General features: G+C 48.9%; 1 protein-coding gene across 1 annotated transcript in view; it reads left to right on the forward strand.

The window, feature by feature from the left end:
- The window catches only part of EHBP1 (EH domain binding protein 1), a 213,194-nt gene extending 199,022 nt beyond the window's left edge, over positions 1-14,172 (forward strand). Inside the window, 4 exon segments of the mRNA XM_032681211.1 lie at positions 5,127-5,226; positions 6,366-6,439; positions 12,890-13,004; positions 13,176-14,172. Of these exon segments, the coding sequence (XP_032537102.1) occupies positions 5,127-5,226; positions 6,366-6,439; positions 12,890-13,004; positions 13,176-13,266 (380 nt within the window). The 3' untranslated portion in view covers positions 13,267-14,172.
- Positions 14,173-17,912: the final 3,740 nt, after the last annotated feature.

The following is a 17,912-nucleotide window of genomic DNA, read 5'->3' on the forward strand; positions in this document are numbered from 1 at the left end:
ACAAAAATCCATTTGTAAATCCCAAAGAATATGAAGGGAAATCTATTTGTAAAAAACTGCTGGGAAGCTGTACAACATTAAAATAATCTAGTTGCTGATATTGTTCTCAAAAAAATGGTAATGTATTTGTTACCATGCTTCTAACTCTTGAGTATTGCTGAAGAAAATTGACTCAAGTTGGTTTCAAATAATGATCAGGAATATGTGGGATGAACCACGGGAGAAAGGAAAGGGGCTTGGGGCTGTGCTTTGGGTTTTGTTTTTTGGCTATCATTAAAATGCTTGCTATCATCATTTTGACTATCACTAGAATTTGTTCCAGGAAGGGACAAAATTGCCAAACTTTACCCTGCAGCCTCTGTTGAATCCTGTGCAGGAGCTATTACAGCTCGGAATCACGACTCAGAAGCCAGTAGTAGTTTCTGGTATCTGAGGGCAGAATTTAGTGTCCTGTGCTGTTTGAGGCTTGGTGTTGGGCTCGTTCCTAATCACTGAGGAGGGTTCTGGTAGATGTCAAGTGAAGAGAAGAATAGAGCACGCATCCTTCACCACTCAAGTCAGACAATGAAATTAGAAAATGGCACTGGGAGTTGATGTGAGAGAATTCCCTTGGATTCCTAGAGGAAGAATAAAACAAGAATGAATTAATTAAAAGAAGAAAAAAAAAAGGGAAGAGAAAAGAAGAGGGGGAAAAAAAGCAGAAAGGAGAGGGGGGGAAAGAAAATAAATTAGAGAAACCCTGCCAGAACCCTCCTCAGGTTAAAGTCTGACATTAAAAACTGTATTGACTTTTCACATAAAGGCGCGTGTACTCACTGTTTCATCTGAGTTTCTGGTTCTGCATTTTTCAAATCTCTTACCAAGCAGTTTGCATGCATATGATGTTTGCAGCACTACCCGCTCTTACTTGAAGACTGTTTTCAGAAGTCATTATTGAACTATAGGATAAAAAGGTATAAGCATAATTACGTGTTAAAGAGAATAAATATGTTCTGCTAGATAGTTAACCAGATGAGGTTAAACAAGATAAGATGAATTCTGGTCTTTTTAGAAAACTGGCAGTCTTCATTTTAAGCTACAATGTAAAGTGCTTTATCCTGAGATTAGGTATTGTGGCAGAAGCTAAAACTGCCTTTTTCCCCTAACCGTGCCAGAATACAACCTCCTTTTCTTTCTGCGCTAACAAGACTGCTTTACCACCACAGCCCACTCTAAGTAATTAAATCAATCCTTTGTACTTACCGTATTCTCCTCTAGTGACGGTACTAGATCTGATTATATGCTTCATGCATATTCAAAGTACAGCACTGACAGCTCTTTAATGAGCTCTTACTTAATCAGTACGAACAATGTTCATCTTGTTCTTTTTTTCCTCATACATTAGAGCTAGGAACAGTTGGGGAAAAAATGAAACATCCAGCATTCATTTGAAAAATATATTGTACTTTGAAAAGTGTCTAAGCTGGAGAAGTTGCATTCTGCCCTTTAAAAGTCTGATGGACAAATTGGATTACTAGTATTGGATTAAATAACAAATGGTTAGAGGAGAAATGAGAAAAGCTCGCTGTGATCACAGGCTTTAATATTTTTTGTTACTTATAAAGCTGAAGGGGTCTTTAACCAGTTATTAAAGTCAGGATTAATTTGTAATGGTCCAACTTACTAGCTTTAAAAGGGTTTTGTTGTTGTTGTTTATCAAAAACAATAGTGTAATGCATGTATTATGGAAAAAATTTAAGTTTAAGATCTGTGAGCTATTTATAGATTTTCAGCATCTTGTACTGGCTTAGATAAGGGGTTTGCATGTGTGGGATCGATTTGTTCTCGAGCGTGAGTTTTTTGCTTCATTTAAATAATCTGTATGGCTTCTTGTGGTTTTTTTCCCAAGAACAACACAGACATTTTCCCAATTTGAATTTTCAAGTATTTGTTGCAAGTCAATTAAATACTTGTTTTACACTTGGAAAGTGAAAACAACCACCACCCCAGTAGCAGCAGGGTTTTACAGAGTGAAACTGTGTTGAAGAAAGGGGTTTTCTAAATTTTTTATTTAGAAGTTGTAACTGTGAGTTTAGCTTGCAATATCGCTGCAGTAAGAACACTCAGTTTTTCTTTGTTGAAAGTGTTTCATGTGCATCCTCTCACCAAGGAAGAAAAAATGAAGTAATGCTCTAATGCTAGTGTATTTGCTGAAGAGTTATTTAAATTTCTTATACATGGGAGTTCATCTTTATTTTGCTTGCTTGAGAAGAATCTGTTTCAAGTCCATGCACAAGAATTTAAAAGCTGACGGTCGACAAATAAAATATCAGCATTGACTACTATTAATATTGCACACATGTGTCATTTCACTGATCAAAAAGGCCTTCACCAGGGTAAAATTGGCCTTTTTCCAAATTGCAAGCTTTTTCTCAGCTTTTTCTTTTTTGCTCTTTCTTCTTTTGTTGCTGCCCGGGGATTTGTGCCTATCGCAGCCGATATCACATGACTGGTGTCAGGGCATCACATGGGTCCAAAGCGAATACAAAAACAGATTTAAAATTCTGTAAAAACAATCAAGACTTTGTTAATTCACTTTTAAACCAGCCTATTCTATGGATATTGCATGTGCTTTGGTGTCAGCATGGATATATTAAAACAGACACCTGTGCAGATCTGAGTCGACAGCTCCAAGCTTTACCTAGATCTTTTCTCATTATATGTTGCAACTAACTTTATTTAGGAGGAATGCATCAATAGAAAGAAGATTATATCTTAAGTTTATGTTTTTAACCTGAAATTGCATGACACGAAAGTCAAATTCAGATCCACCATTGAGTCAAACACCTTGGAAACATTTCTCTCTCCCATTTCTTTTTCAAGGCTTGCAAAATTAAATGCAGTAAGAGCTTGTGTTTATAATCTTTTAGCCAGAGATTCCAGACCACCCCAAAACTAACTAATTGATTGAAATGTTACTGTAGCTGTGGATGTCTGGTTGTGAGAACTTTGCCACACTGCTGCTAGAAAAAAAAATCTCATCTCGTGCATTACAGAATAGACTAGTCATTTTGCAAAGATAAAAAAAAGAATCTATCCCCTTCTTCTTGCCCTCTCCCCTAAATGAATTCCAACTACTTGATGCATTTCAACAAAAGGTTGCTGATACTGATTATCATCTACTTCTAAAAGCAGACCCTGTTAGATGGACCAGTACAGCAGCAAGGCCCTTGATCTGTAACTTAACAGCAAAGTGTACTGAACTGCTGAATACTGTTGTAAATGCCGTGGTGTGATATTTTATGCACAAAACCAGAAGTGGAGGTCTTGGGGGAGAGCATTTCTACATGTCAGATTTCTTCTTTCGTTACTCCGTTGTCCAGGAGCTGCACCCTGCTGCTTTTGCTCGGAAAAGGGCTGCAGGGCCATGCCCATTTTGGGATGCTCTGCCCTTCTTGTCTCACTGCTAGCAAATTTTGACCCTAAAAGCACCCTTTCAGGAAGCTTCATGGGCCAGGCACTTCCCAGGGTGATAAATGGGTATGGGCGGATGTCTCGCATCAGAAAGAAGATTCTGTAACTTTTTGTTACTATGTGGGTCCACCAATTCCACCCTAAGCTGACCCACTTCCCTGTTCATCTTCTTGAGACCTTCCCTTGCTGGCAGCAGGGTGCACCAGTACCCTGCTGACCATGTGGTTGTCCATGTAGATTTGGGCTTGCACACTTCACTGGGATGTGAACATGCACGTGGCAAGCACCTACATGCAAGCATTTTAAACACTCTCATCCAGAAACTGAAAGCTTTTTTTTTAGAGCAAACCAATATTTTTTTTCTGGTGGCCTTCCAGCTTCAGGTGCTAGAAATTGCTTCTTTGGAACTAAGGATCCTATGGTTCAAGTTAATAAGATGGCATCCCAAAGTGTGCAGCACTTTGCATCAGAGATTTCAGAACCCTTTACAAACACCAAAGAATTAACATTCAGCACCCTTGCAGGATCAGTACAGGTTATTATTCCTGTATTGCACATGAGGCACTTAAACTTAGAGATCTGCCCACAGTCTCCCAGTGAAGCAGTACCAAAGCTGGGAAGCGTACAGAAGGCCCAGCTCATGCTCCTTTGCCACTATTCCAGGTTTATTCCCGAGATTAGTTTTAACCATATGAAATGTGTGAGTTTCATAGTTTGCTGAGGACCATATAGTCTTTGCTCTTCAGCTCAACTTGAGAGATGAGAATGGCAGATTACCACAGAAGCACAGCCTCCATAAAGGACTTTCTCCTAGTCCCCAAGCTCAGGGAGATGGAATTTGGTTCAGCGGCCCTGCTACATGGAAAGCACAGTCAGGAGCCTTCAGGATGCTCATCTGCCTTTCCCCTCGTGTGCCTTGATGGTGCAGGGGTGGTGATGCAGAGTGTTAGGGTGTCTGGTAGAGCATAGCACTGCCTGCAGGTGGCCATGAAGGGTCCTGATCCTCATCCTGCCTGGGATGAATGTGGGCTAGGGAAATACGTACATACACACATGGGGACCCTCAGGCACCTGGATCCCCAGATTATTTGTACTTGTGCAGATGCTCCCTTTGATTGCAAGTTGAGGAGAGGAGCAGCTCTTTCCAGCTTATCATCTGAAAGAGTGGCCATAAACACAGAAGCTGAGCAGGTGCCCACACCTTGGCCGAGGGTTCAGGATTGCCATCTCCTCTGCAGCTACTTTGATCCCTACCACATCATCCTGACTGTGCTGAGTTTGCATGGGTGAAGTGGATCTTGCCCACAGGGATTGTGGTTGTGTTTGGTGATGACCAGACATCTTTTATCAGTAAGGTTTTTTAGATTGGGAGCATTGCAATATTGCAGTTCATTTGTAAGAATTTAAAAGATACAGTCCTTTTTAAAAGGTGTTAATTTAGGTCAGGGTGACAGCATGATAAAGAACACTAAAACATACTCTGAAGAATGGCTGCTTTCAAAGATTTATTTATGAAGCAGGCAGGACTCGTAGTCCTATGATATATTTACTATTTGTGAATTCGCCTTGTCATGCTCAGTGATATTGGAGACTGATACTCCAAGACCTGAAATGAAATACGTAGCTCAGTTTGTGAAGTGCCGCAATAAGTAATGAAGTTCTTTCGATTGCAGGAAGAAACACAGAAGAAGAAGAAGCTATGATGCAAGAATGGTTCATGCTGGTTAATAAGAAGAATGCCTTAATAAGAAGAATGAATCAGCTTTCTCTTCTGTAAGTACAGATGAACATATGTATTTACAAAAGGATGATTTTTCAGAATATTTGCCCTTCAGATAGATGCAAAAAAATTTTTACTCTCTTCCCATTAGGCTTCAAAAATAACCCCTGAAAAGTGAGTAGTGTGGATGTGTTACACATCAAGTAATTTGTTTTTCTCATGTTGCAGACTTGAAAATGAGAAGCATGCAATGACACAAGATTAGCCAGAGCTGTGAAAAACGAAATTAAAGAAATATTAAACACTGTTATGTTTTCGAAGAACCAACAATAGAATAAAATTACGTTTTAGAAATGCACAAATAGATTTGGATTGTGCCTCAGATGAGTCAGGTGGAGTCTGTTCAGAGAGAGAGTAAATTTAAGTTGCTACCTGCTTTGTAGAAATCCTCAATCCCATTGCTAGTTCAGGAGCACCAGGCTGCTGAAGGGATATTAGTAAATCAGTCACAGTGCAGTGATACCACCAATACTGCAAAGTAAGGACTAATGAACTTTTTTCAGTGGCACCATCGAGGAAGGGAGAAGGTGCTGCTCATTTTCAGAGGCATTCTGTGCCCTGAGTGCTTCTTTCAGTAGGATGATATTTCTTTCCATAATGCCACCTAGTGTAGATGCCTGCATACTTCCCGGGGAAGAGCCTCTGCTCACCTATTTCATACTGGGTCTGAACTTGATAGAGGATTCTACCTTCAAAATATTAAGCTTTCTAATCCCTTGTCTAATTTTTATTGTCATTAGGGCAGAATGTATATACAGTAATACTTCCAGTGTTATATTATCTCGGTGAATAGGTTGATGCTGGAATTTGTTCCTTACATCCAGGGGAATATTTTATACTTGGGACATTCCACAACAGCCACTCTGAAGGTGAATATGAAATAGTTGCATCCTGTAGCACAGTGGAGTTAAACTGATGGAATTAAAGCCAACATTACACAAAAAGAAAAGACCCTGTTACTGAATAGGCCACCTGAGCCAGGTTTTAGGTTTGTGTATCATTTGTTTGGAGTAGCTTAAAGTTAAAGAGAAAAGTCAGTTGCGAGTCCTAAAATCAATGTAAGTTAAAGGTGCTTTTAAGTGTTTAATGATTTAGTAATTAACATATTGATGAACATTTGCAACTTGCCTAGGGAAAAAGAACATGACCTAGAAAGGCGCTACGAGCTGCTGAACCGGGAGCTAAGAGCAATGCTTGCCATTGAAGGTAAGAGCAATGCTGGGTGCTGAGGGGGGGAAATGCTCACTGCTGAAGGTGGCTGCCTGAAAGTACCAAGTGTGGAGGCTTCTCTGAAACCCATCAATAGTGCTGATATTTACATCACTTCGAGCAATAGCACACAGCAAATATGCTGAGTCTGCAATCCCGTTCTTAAGTTTTATTCGGGGGGAAAAAAAAAAGTCCAAGATAAGGGACAAAGAAGTAATGGTCTCATTGGAATAAACTTTGGAAACAAAGTAATGAAGAGGTATCGAGTACGTGCCCAGGGTTTACTATTTTTGTGTTGTAGTAATGCTCTCTTGTCTCTCTTATGGCTTTGCGCTGCTTTTGGTGCTGCAGGAAAAAGGAAGGGGTGACCCACAGAAGGGACTCTCCTTCCCTTTAATGTTTCAGACCTGTTTCACAACAGTGTCTCACTGGGGAAAAAAAAAAAAGTCTTATTGGTTTTGGTGGTAAAACACTATGTTTGTCAAGTAAATATTTCATCAAAAGCACCACCAGGATTAGTGCAATCCTTTGCACAAATTTTCTGTCTTCTCTGCAACTCTCCCCAGTTTAGTCACCTTACCTGAATGAAGGTAACACTCAGGGGAAGATTGACACGGGATAAATGAAACAATTGCATCCTTTCCATAGGGCTTTCCAGTGAATTGTACAATAATCCTGGGGATGATTCATAATAAAAAATAAACATCCAGATAGCTTAAACCATTGCTTGTATTATTTTCTTATTTAAATATCTTAAGTGTTTTCTAATGCTGCCCCGCTTATACCTCTCAGTCACAAATGCTGCCTTATAGTTCAAAGATGTTTGCTTTAAAGTTAATCCTATGGGCTCTGTAAAATGGACCTTTTGTCTAATCAATGCAAATTGATTTTGCTATTCCGTATTGACCTCTCAACCCTTTGACTGTCCATGGTAATTTCTTTCTTCACCTGATAAGGTACCTGATCCATAATAAATCAATTCTAATTAGTTTGGAGACTTCACTGGGAGCATAAGTTTGTTGGAAAAAAGCGGCAGGTTTTCAGGTGGTTTTTTCATATCTTTCCATCTGTGGTTATATTTTTTGCATAAGACTATGTTCACTGTATTCTTGGGTAATCTTGAGTCATAAATATATACATTGCTTTCTGCAGAGACAACCCAGAATAATTTGGAATCACATTGATGAAATGTTTGAAACATAAAATAATCTAAAACTAGAGAGGAGCTAAGAGATACTGTATTTAAATACAAAATTTCAATGTTTAATTGCCTTACATACTTCCTTGAAATGTCTCAGCAGCAGCCTTTGAATGTCTAGGAGTCTGTGCCATTCACACATTGTCTTGAACAAAAATCTGTCTTTTTTTAATTTCTTTTTGTAAGTTCAGAGGGGGATGCCCAGGCTCCAAAAAATCATCTTTTTTCCTTCTCTTTCTCTTTCTTTTTTTTTTTTTTTTTAATTGCTACTGAAGATACAGTGAACAGAGGTTTAGGAAGCAAACATAAGTGGTGTAGAATTTTAGTTATTTTTTAAATTTTTTATATATATATTCAACAAAGTCCTCATTTTGCATTTTAGCTGTCAATAAGATTATTAGTCTTCTAGAACTTTTAACACCTACCTAAAAAGATATTAAAGGAGAAAACTCTTCCAAGAAAATGGCTGTGAAAACTCAAAACACACTTTTGTGACATCTTGCCTCTCGATGTGTGTGCATCAGTGCTGTATTGCTTTCTGTGTTCAAAAGATGCAAAGATACACTTTTTGGGAAGCACTGGTAAAACCACAACATTTATAATATGATTTCCCTGAAGAAGCACGGGCTGCCTGAACAGCCCGGCACTGTCAGCTCCGAGGCCATTTAGCCGATTGCTAATGAGTGCTTGGGTTCCCTGAAAGAGTTGAAAAGACAGATCTCACTTTTGGCAGCACCAATTCCAAACCTGAAGGTATGGGCAGGAAGAAAAATAAATACACACATATATGTATGTATATATCTAACAGGATGGGATCTGTTTGTTTGCCTAAAAGAAAGGCAGAATGCACCAACCCAAACTGGAACTTAAAAAAGTCTTTGAAAGGTGGTAATTACTGTTTTGGTAAATTGCTCTAACTCTCGCACGCGTGACTATACTGTTTAAAAATCTGTCAAGCAATTTACTTAGCTAGTTGCTGACAAGGAAAAAAAAAAAAGAGAGAGAGCCTTGCGGAAGGTAGGAGCCTGCTGATGGCAGATAAAGGCGGTTCTTGCCGTGCCTGCATGGGCAGCGTGCGGGCAGCGCTGGCGGCCGGAGGTGCTGCCCGTCAGGATGTTCAGTGATGTGGAGAGAGTGTCCCCTTCTCCGGCTGCTAACATGGAGGCACAGGCAGCTGAATAGCCTTTTGGAGGGTTACGGCACTTCACGAGGAACACATGAATGACCGAGGGTGCTAAAAAAAAGGCAAATTCCCCCCCCCTCCTCCCCCATTTAGCCGTAGAGATAAGAAAGAGTGAGTTAACGCGCTGCCTTCTCTCAGCTACAAAGTGTTCCCCTCGGACTGTTCCGACTGAGAAAGGCCGGAACTCCCTGCCTAACAGGCCAAAGAAAATGCAGGTAACGGGGTCTGTTTTAACCTCTGCACCTTCCCAGGCATCCCGTCCGGCTGTTTGGAGCTGGCTGCTCGTGTACACAAGGTGCTGCATTTCAGAGACTGGTTTTTACTGCATCTGTAGCCGAGTGCCGGGATGCCTCACTTTCAGCTACCTTTCCTCTCACTCCTTTCTTTTTTTTTTCTTTTCAGTCGGGTTTTAATGCCTCCTTAGAAAAGATAAGTTCGTTTTTGCACACCTTGGGGTGGTGTGTTCATTTTCTGCCCAAGAAATGGATCTTCTTTTGGATTTTGTACATCTTGATTTATTCTTGGCTTATAGTTTGAAGTGGGTGCTCTTCTAAAAGGATTTATGCATAGGTTCACTATTTTTGTAGTTATGGTTTATATGATAAGCTTTTTATATTTAAAATCAATATGTAATCCTGTGGAGGAGCTTATCCTCTAAAACCCCATTTGTAAATCTATTTTAGCTTTGTTACACCGCGCAGCCACAGTATTCCATAGATTGATTAGGTTCAGCAGCAGAATCCTATCAAATGGCCTGCTCTGATGATGATGCAAACTCTTTCAGGATTGCTAGTTGACTGGAACTAAAGATAAGACCTGACTGCAATCCCCCAATGTGCTCTTTACAAAACTAGTGTTAATTTTCATCAAAGTGCCGGGCTTATTTATTATAGTGGCAAGGTTGAAGGTTTTACTACGAGAACTTTCGACCATTTCTATTAAAGCATTTCTATGGGACGTCTGTTTGCTCAAAGTAATTATCAGTTTAAGCAGTGGGGGAAAAAAAAAGACAATATGAAGTCAATGAAGATGAATAATTGAAAACATTTCTACTTCCATGTGAATTTAGCAAACTCTGTCATTTTAAACTGCCCGTCGCAAGTGGTGGCATGGGGGCTTTAGCTTTCAACACTTTTAGCTCATGTACAGCCTCAGAGCTTAATCCTATTTTTGTGCAGAGTGTAGCTTTTATAACAGTATTATTCTGAAATCTTCAAATTAATCACAGCCCATATTGTAGCTTCCCAGAGCTGCAGTCAGCCTGGGTAACTGTATGTGACAGGTGTTATAGGTAATCCTGGCTTAAAAGGCACAACAGGTAGGAATCAAACTTAAACACAGTTGCTTTTTTAAACATAGGGATGCTTCCCAAAACTGCTGTCCAGCAGTATTTTGCTGGATAAAACAAAATTGCAAGGTAGTCACCTATAAACTGTTATTTAAATACTTTGAGCCAGTTCCCCTTTTAACCAATTGCTGCTTGACTCTAATTTATTTTGTGGAGAGGAAAGGCAGAATCCTCTTCTATAAATCGAAGTAAAACTGCAAGGGAATATTTCTGCCAGCAAGTTTTCCCATGGTGTATTTCAAACATTAATAATAAGCAAATGCAGAAAAGAAAACCAAACAAAACCCAAAACAAATAAACAGATTTGTTCCATGAAGTCCTAATAGGACGTTATTTACTACACAGGGCAAGAAAAACTGTATTAATTAGGAAGGGACTTAACAGAGAAAAATGGTAGTGAAGGGCTGAGCAAAATCTACACTGAAATATTCTGATTGAAATTTGCTCTTTCAAAAACTGAAATTCCTGCTGAAACTGGAGAACAAGGGGATGAAGAAAGAAAAAAGACTTTAAAAATATGAAGTGAAATTCATCAAAATAGAAAAAAAATTAAATCAAGTCCAGGTAGAGATAATTTCAAGTCCCTTTTCGTCCAGAGCTTCATGTGCCCAGATGTGCTGGGGAGCCTGAGTGTCAGCACAGTTCCCAGCTGGAGCGGGTGGAAAGTTAACCTGAAAGTTTGGGGCCACGTCTGGGGGGAAGCAAACACCCCTGAAAGTCTCTGCTGTGTCTCTCTCCTTCTTTTCTGTCCGGTTCGCTGCCGTGGCCCTTTTCAGGCTGGTTTTGTCATGCTGAGCTCACACTGCATGTGCAGAGGCATTATTTGTGGGGTAAAACCCTTCAGTTTGGGGAAGCTTCTTCACTTTTAGAGTGGCGGGGCACTGTGTTCTAAACGGGTTGAACTGAAGGAGCCTTACCTAAAAGGAGCAAAAGGGGAAACAGCAGTGGAAATCGAGAGACTGCCCCAAAAAGTAGCACTTAAAAGGCCAAATTAAAGCAGCTTTGTGGCAGGAGAAATGGCTTGGATTACCAGTAATTTTGGCTGCTAGCTCCACTTCTAATCTGTGTACACCTGGAAAATTATTTCCTTGGCAACGGCGGAGGGGAAGGGACACGTTTAAAAAAGAAAACGAGGAAGGAAAAGAAGGAGAAACAGGAAAAGAAGGAGAAAAAGGAGGGAAAAAAAAAAAATAAAAACTCCTGGGAAGTTTCGGCAGTGCCCTGCCAGGCCTGTGCTCCGGGAAGGGCTGAAGTGCCACCGCACCGACTCCCTGCTCTCAGGACGCAGCCGTGCGTATTGGCTGCTCGCAGTGTGCCCGCACACACACGTGTCGCCGTGGGTTTTCCTGCGGGCGTGTGGACCCGCGACTCACTCGTGGGCCCGTGTGCGAGGGCGCGATAAAAGCGGCTACACATTCCTGCCTTTCTACCGCTCTTCCAACCTTTATGGCATGATGATGCATCTAATTTTTAATTTGTAAATACAAGGCTGAAATTCCCTCTAGCACCACTTGCTTTCATAAAGCTTCTGAGCAGTTTGCTGTCTTGAATAAATTTGGCTTTGGAGGGGGGTCAGGGGGATTTGAACCACCGCATTCTTGCGGGGTTTGTGAAGATTCACATGGTAACCGGTGGGGAGCATTGTTCGGGTTATCTGAATAAGCACCAGCCATGTGAGTTTTAACATGATCGCCCAGGGCAATGGAGAGCGCGAGGGGGTGGGGGAGAAACCGAAAGGACTGCACCCTCTCTCCCCTTCGCGATGGGGAAGCGCGACCGGGAAGGAGGAGGACACCGCCGGGCCGGTGGCGATGGCTTCTCCCGGTGCTTTTTTTTTTTTTTTTTTTTTTGGAGCTGGTGTCCTCTTTCCCTCCCGCTCCTCATTTGTCCTGCTATCTCCCTCATAATCTACTGCTCCTTCTTTTCATTGTTTACCTTCTTAATGAGGGAGGCGGAGAAGGCTGGGGCTTGACTGACAGCGACAAGCCCTCGCGGTCTGGCTGGAGAGCCCGAGGCTGCGGGCGGCCCCGGGGGGCTGCGCCGGGCCGGGCCGGGCCGGGCTCCGACGGGCCGCGGCCAGAGGGAATCCCTTTGGGAACAGCGAGGCGGCCCGCCCGCCGCTGGCTGCCAGCGCCGGGGGTGGAGGAGAGCCCTGCGATACTCTGTAGCAAGTGTATTTTTACTTCAAAGTGGAAAATGCTAATTAAGCGATACCTGCCTTTAAAGTTACTGCGGAGCATATGGTGCGCAGTGTGAGATTCCTCCAGCCGCTGAGAGCGGGCGAGGAGTGAGCAGGGAAAGAAGCCGGGCTGCGGGGAAAGCGGGCATTCCTCCGGGAGGGGTGTCTCGGTAATGTCGATTACACAGGCAAAACAAAACAAACAAACCAAAACAAACAAAAAAAAAGAAAATTCACACTAAAAGGAATCAAAAAAAAAAGAGGGGAAAAAAAGGGAAAAAAAAAAAAAACACCCAAACGACCCCGAAGTAGCTGCTGAGCTCCCCCAAGCCAAGGTGGGCGAAACGCCACCGGGCTGCGCTTGTACCCGCAGTAGCCTGTTTGGGGAGAGGGCCCCGGGCCGGGCCGGGCTGTCCCGAGCTGAGCTGAACCGGGTGCGGGCTCCCCGCCGCAGCGGCCGCGGGCTCGGCGCGATTGGGCTGTGCCGGGCGGTGGCGGCCGCGGCTCTCACCGCTGCTCTTGTTCTGGTTCTCCCGCAGATTGGCAGAAGACCGAGGCGCAGAAGAGGCGAGAGCAGCTTTTGCTGGACGAACTCGTTATTCTCGTTAACAAACGGGACGCGCTGGTCAGGGACCTGGACGCGCAGGAGAAGCAGTGAGTCGGGCGAAGGGGAGGGGGGGGGTCCCCGCCGAGCCACCGCGGTCCCCACGGAAAGTTTGTTCCAAGTCCGCGGGCGCCGTGGCCGTGGGGGAACTCGGAGGCGAGCGGGGCTGGCGCCCATCCCACGCAGCCTCTCACCGCGCCTCCCGCCGCCTCTTTCCGCAGGGCCGAGGAAGAGGACGAGCATTTGGAGAGGACCCTCGAGCAAAACAAAGGCAAGATGGCCAAGAAGGAAGAGAAATGCGTTCTCCAGTGAGCGGCCTTCCCGCGGCGGCGGCGAAATCGCAGCGCGTCTTTCTTACGTTTTTAACATGCCGACATGAGACTGGGGAAAAAAAGAAAAGGATGTTTTGAAAAAAAAATTAAACTTTTTTCCATTTTCTTAGGCCAGATCTAGGCTGTGCCGGGCCCCACTCCATTGTTTTTTGTTTTCCATTCGAGCGAACTCGCGTTGTCCCATGATTTCCGTGTGGGCTCAGCTCTCCTGCCGAAAGCGTTGGAAATGGAATCGCCGAGACCCCTGGCGTGCGGGCGATGCCGGAGATGGGCGGAAGGTGGAGAAGAAATAGTCTGTCCTGGTTTCTGTAGCTGGAGGAGGGCTGAGTTTTGAAATAAAAATGTTTTTGTCGTAATAGGATTAGAGAGGGGGATATAGGAAAAAAAAATCATTGGGAATGGTTTCATCTAGTCCTGCCATATGTAATACTTAATAAGCTACCTACATTTTATAGTTAGGTCAGATCCACCCCAGTTATTATTAAAAATGTGCTGTATTTACCAGTGGTTTATATCATCAGTTTTACATCTCCCGGGGAGTAGAGCCGAGCTGCTCTGGTTTACTCGGGGGACTTCTCCCCCAGAGCTGGCACAAAACCCTGGGAGCGGCTGCAAGCGGAGCGGGGCAGCCCGGGGGCAGAGACCGGTCCGGCCCGGCCCGGGGCAGCGCGACACTTTCCACCCGCGTCCCCCCGCGGGCCGGACCGCGCTGCCCGCTCCGCGTTATTTATTGCGCCCGGCCGCGTCCCCCACCCCGCCCCGTCCGTGTGCCCCCAAGCGTGTCCCGCGCTCGCATCGTCCCTTCGTGGAGCTCGTCTCTTTTATTTATTACAACACCGAATCATATATAAAGTTTTCAATAAAACCCGAATCTTTCTTACCGTAACTGCCGCTTTCCTCTTTACCTGCGAAACTCCATCCCTCCCGCCCTCAGTGGGCCGGGGAGGGGGCGCGGGGGGCGGGAAGGGACCGATCCCGGGGGGGGGCAGCGGGGCTCCACATCCCGGGCCCCCTCGGCCGCCGGCGCTTCGCCAGCGCAACGAAACCCAGCAGACGGAAAAGTTTTTCGTTTGATTTTAATAAAACGAAACTCGGGGAGAAGGAGGTAAAACTTTTCCCCGCGGGGCCGATGTCGCCCGCCGGCGGCGTGGGGGGTGCGGGGCCAAAGCCTCGCTGCGGCTCCGGGCGCGTAAGGAGCGCATCCGCGGGGAGCGGAGCGGGCGGAGGGGAGCCCGACCCCCGCGAGGTCGTGGCTGCTGTCCCGGGAGGGACCCCAACATCGCCGGTGGTCCCAGGTACAGCTGCGACCCGCGGCCCGCTCCCCGCTGCGCCCTCCCGCTCCCACCAAAAAAATTTCCCCGTGGAGGAGGGAAGAGCTCGGTTTTGCGCGAGCAGCCGCCCGTGCCGCGGGCTCTGTGCCGGCCCGGGGGACTGTGAGCTGCCCCGGATCCCTCAGGTGGGTTTGGTCCTGTGTGAAGTTTGGGAAGATGCGCGGAGCACCCCGGTGCCGAGGTTGCTGGAGCAGCGGGCTCCGCCGTTCTCCTCTGCTCCCCCCGCAGAAATACAGGGGCTGGGAACGGGAGGAAACACGCTCCGAGAGCTCCGCGGCTGCGGAGATCAGCGGAGGCTCGGAAGGGGAGGCAGCGGCAAAACCCGCGGCGCTCCCTGCCCGGCCGGGCACCGGGAGCTGCTGAGCCCCAAAGCAGGGGGCTGCCCCTGGGGGCGAGTGGGGCCGTGGGCGGGCGTCCTCCCCTCCTCGGGGGGCCGGTGCTTGCCTGGCTTTTGATGCAAAAAAAGTAACTCAGTCCCTGGGTTGAGGGATAAATAAGTGTGTGTGTTTCCCCCGTCTTTCGCTCCCAGCCCGGCAAACTGATCGCAGAAGGTTTCCCCCCCCGCCCTGCAGCTGGCCCGAGCTGCCCTTGCCCTTCGCCGCAGGGGCCGAGGGTCGCCCAGCCCAGCCCAGCCCAACCCAGCCCCCTGCCCACCCGCCGCTCCCGCCCCGCCGTCGACCTTACCTGGGCGCAGCGGGGAGGGCGCCGGCTCCGTCCGGCGGAGGGAAGGGGGGGTCGGAGTCGCCGGGACCGTCACCTCGGGGGGGCGGCGAGCTCCGCGCCCACCCTTCCCACAGCCCCCGGCCGAGCCTGCGGGGAGGCGTCCGCAGTTGGGGATTGGGCAACCGCGGGAGTTGCGGGGGACTTTGGGGGGTATAGATACCCCCTGGTGTGCGGGGGGGGGGGAAGTGAGGGGCAGCCTCCGGGGGTGCCTGCTGTCCACCAGGACAGGAACTGCCCCGGCGGAGCGAAGGGATGGTAAGACGGCGGGGGCGGGAGGGGGAAGCGCAGCCCAGGCCGGGAACTGCCCCGGCAGGACCGGGGCAAAACGGGGAAGAGGGGCTGGAAGGGGGAGAACTGCCCCCGCAAATTCTTCCTCCTCCCTCCTCCTCCCTTTGCTTTTTTGTGAATGGGCCGCGGCGCCTTTGTTGAGGGGAGAAGTGCCCGTGTCGCTGACTTTTGCGGGCGAGCAGAGGAGCTTGCTAACCTCCTTCTCTCTACTCATCGGCTCATCGGCTCCCTCCCGCCCGGTTTAGACGGTTCCCTCCTCGCGCAGGAAAAAGATTTGAAAAGAAGGGAAAACCCCCCCAACGACAACAAAATAAAATGGGGTGGAGGGAAGTCTTTCCCCCGGGAGACCGCGCTCCGATCGGGGCCGGCGGGCAGTGCCTTTGAACATTAGCTCGCTTTCAGCTCCACTGCAATTAGAGGGAGTTGATTTGGGGAGACCAACAAAAGCCGCGCACCGGAGCCTCCTCAGAGGTCCCGGTCCGCTCCGCCGCCGGCGCGGCCGCCGCGCCCCGACCCCGCCGGCCCGAGCAGAGAGTGGGACCCCGCGGAGCGGCGCGGAGGGCCCCGTGTCACCTCGACCCTCTTCCCCGCCGCTCCCGTGCGGGCCCCGCCAGCTCCCCCCCCGCCCCCCGCGGTGCGTAGCAACCTCTAAATTCGGGACACGCGAGGAAAGGTGCGGTCGCTGCTGTTTTATTGGGATTTTAAAACAGAGTTTGGGAGAGCCCCCGGGCGTCGGGGTGGGGGGCCCCGACACCGCCTCCCACTTCCCCAGGAGTGCCTTCCGCGCCGGCGAAGGCGGCGGCCGAAACTTTTTCTGCGGTCTCCTCGGGCGGCAGGGGCGCGCAGGGCGGTGCGGAGCGGGGCGCGGAGCGGCTTGGGGGGCTTCCCGAGGGAGGGGACAGAGCTGCGCGGGCGCGGAGCGGACCCTCCGACCCCCCCGCACTTCTCTTAACAGTTTCCACCACCCTCCCTCCCCGCGGAGGTTGTGCGGGGCACTGCGCGCCCGCCCCCCGCAGCCCTGGCCCCGCCGGCCGGCTCTCCGCGGAGCCGGGGTCGGTGCGCGGGGGAGCGCGGAGCGGCGCGGGGCGGTGCGGAGGAGCCGTCGCCCCGCGCTGCCATTGCCCGGGCGGCTGTCAGTCAGGCGGGGAGCGGCCGGGGATTGGCGCCAGGCTGGTTACGCAGTTGCTTTGCGCGCACATACAAGGGTAGGGCCGGGGGTAGGTGATCAATCCTCATCAGGGCCGCGGCTCCATCGCCCCGACAGCGCGGGCCGCCGGGCAAGGTAAACTCGGGGCGCCCCGACAAGTCGGAGGTGCGCGGCTCGGCTTCGGGCAGCGCCCCCCCCCGGGCCCCCCTCCCCAGCCCGCCTCTCACCTGCCTGCCCCCCCCGCTCCTTCCTCCCCCCGCCCGGCCCCCTCCGCGCCCCCCGCCCGCTCCGCCCCGCGCTGCCCCGCGCAGCCCCCGCCGGGCGGGCGCTCAGTCGCTCCGCAGGTGGCCGCGCAGGTGAGGCGGGCGGGGGCGGCGGGCACCGCGCTCACCGACGGGGCGGGCGGCGGGACGGAGCGTAGCGGGCCCTCGGCACCGCGAGCGGGGGTGGTGAGCGCGGCTGGGCCGGGGCTGCCTCGGGATTTTCCTCTGTCCTCTCTTTCTCTTTTTCACTTCTATTTCTCCCTTTTCCCCCACCTCTCTCTAGCCGGGACGGGCCGGCTCCGCCGCGTCCCCGACAAAGTTATGCAACGGCGGGTCACGGCGTTGCCACCCGACCTGCACCCGGCCCCGGCCTACCGGGGGGTGCCACGAACCCCCACCCGGAATTTACCCGGGGTGCCCGCCATACCCCCGGCTGGGGGGACACTTGTCTCAGCCTCGGCAGCGGGGGCCGCCCCCGGGGCTCGACGGGACCGCCTGGGGTCTCTCCACTCCTTCCTCCCCTCCGCATTTATCTGCGGGATTCTGCCACCGAGCCCGGCCGCTGCCTCCCGAGCTGGGTCCCGTGTCTGTGTCCGTCCCCCCCGCCGGCCCTGCCGGAGACCCCCGGTAGGGCCCCGCCGCCGTCCCGTCCCGGCTGCCGGCGCTATCGCCCGCTCGGCTGCCGGCGCGCTCCCTTTTCCTTTTCCCCTTTTTAACTCTTATCCATTTCTAATTAAAACGTCCCCGTCTGCTCGCTTTTAAATTAATTATACTTCCCTCCTCTGATACCTCCTTTTGATTCCTAATCCAATTATCTTTTTAAATAATTGCTTTATCTCTCCCGATCGCCGGGCACTGTTGCCTCTCGGCACTT

The sequence above is a fragment of the Chiroxiphia lanceolata genome, chromosome 3 (assembly GCF_009829145.1).
Source record: "Chiroxiphia lanceolata isolate bChiLan1 chromosome 3, bChiLan1.pri, whole genome shotgun sequence".
Lineage (NCBI taxonomy): Eukaryota > Metazoa > Chordata > Aves > Passeriformes > Pipridae > Chiroxiphia > Chiroxiphia lanceolata.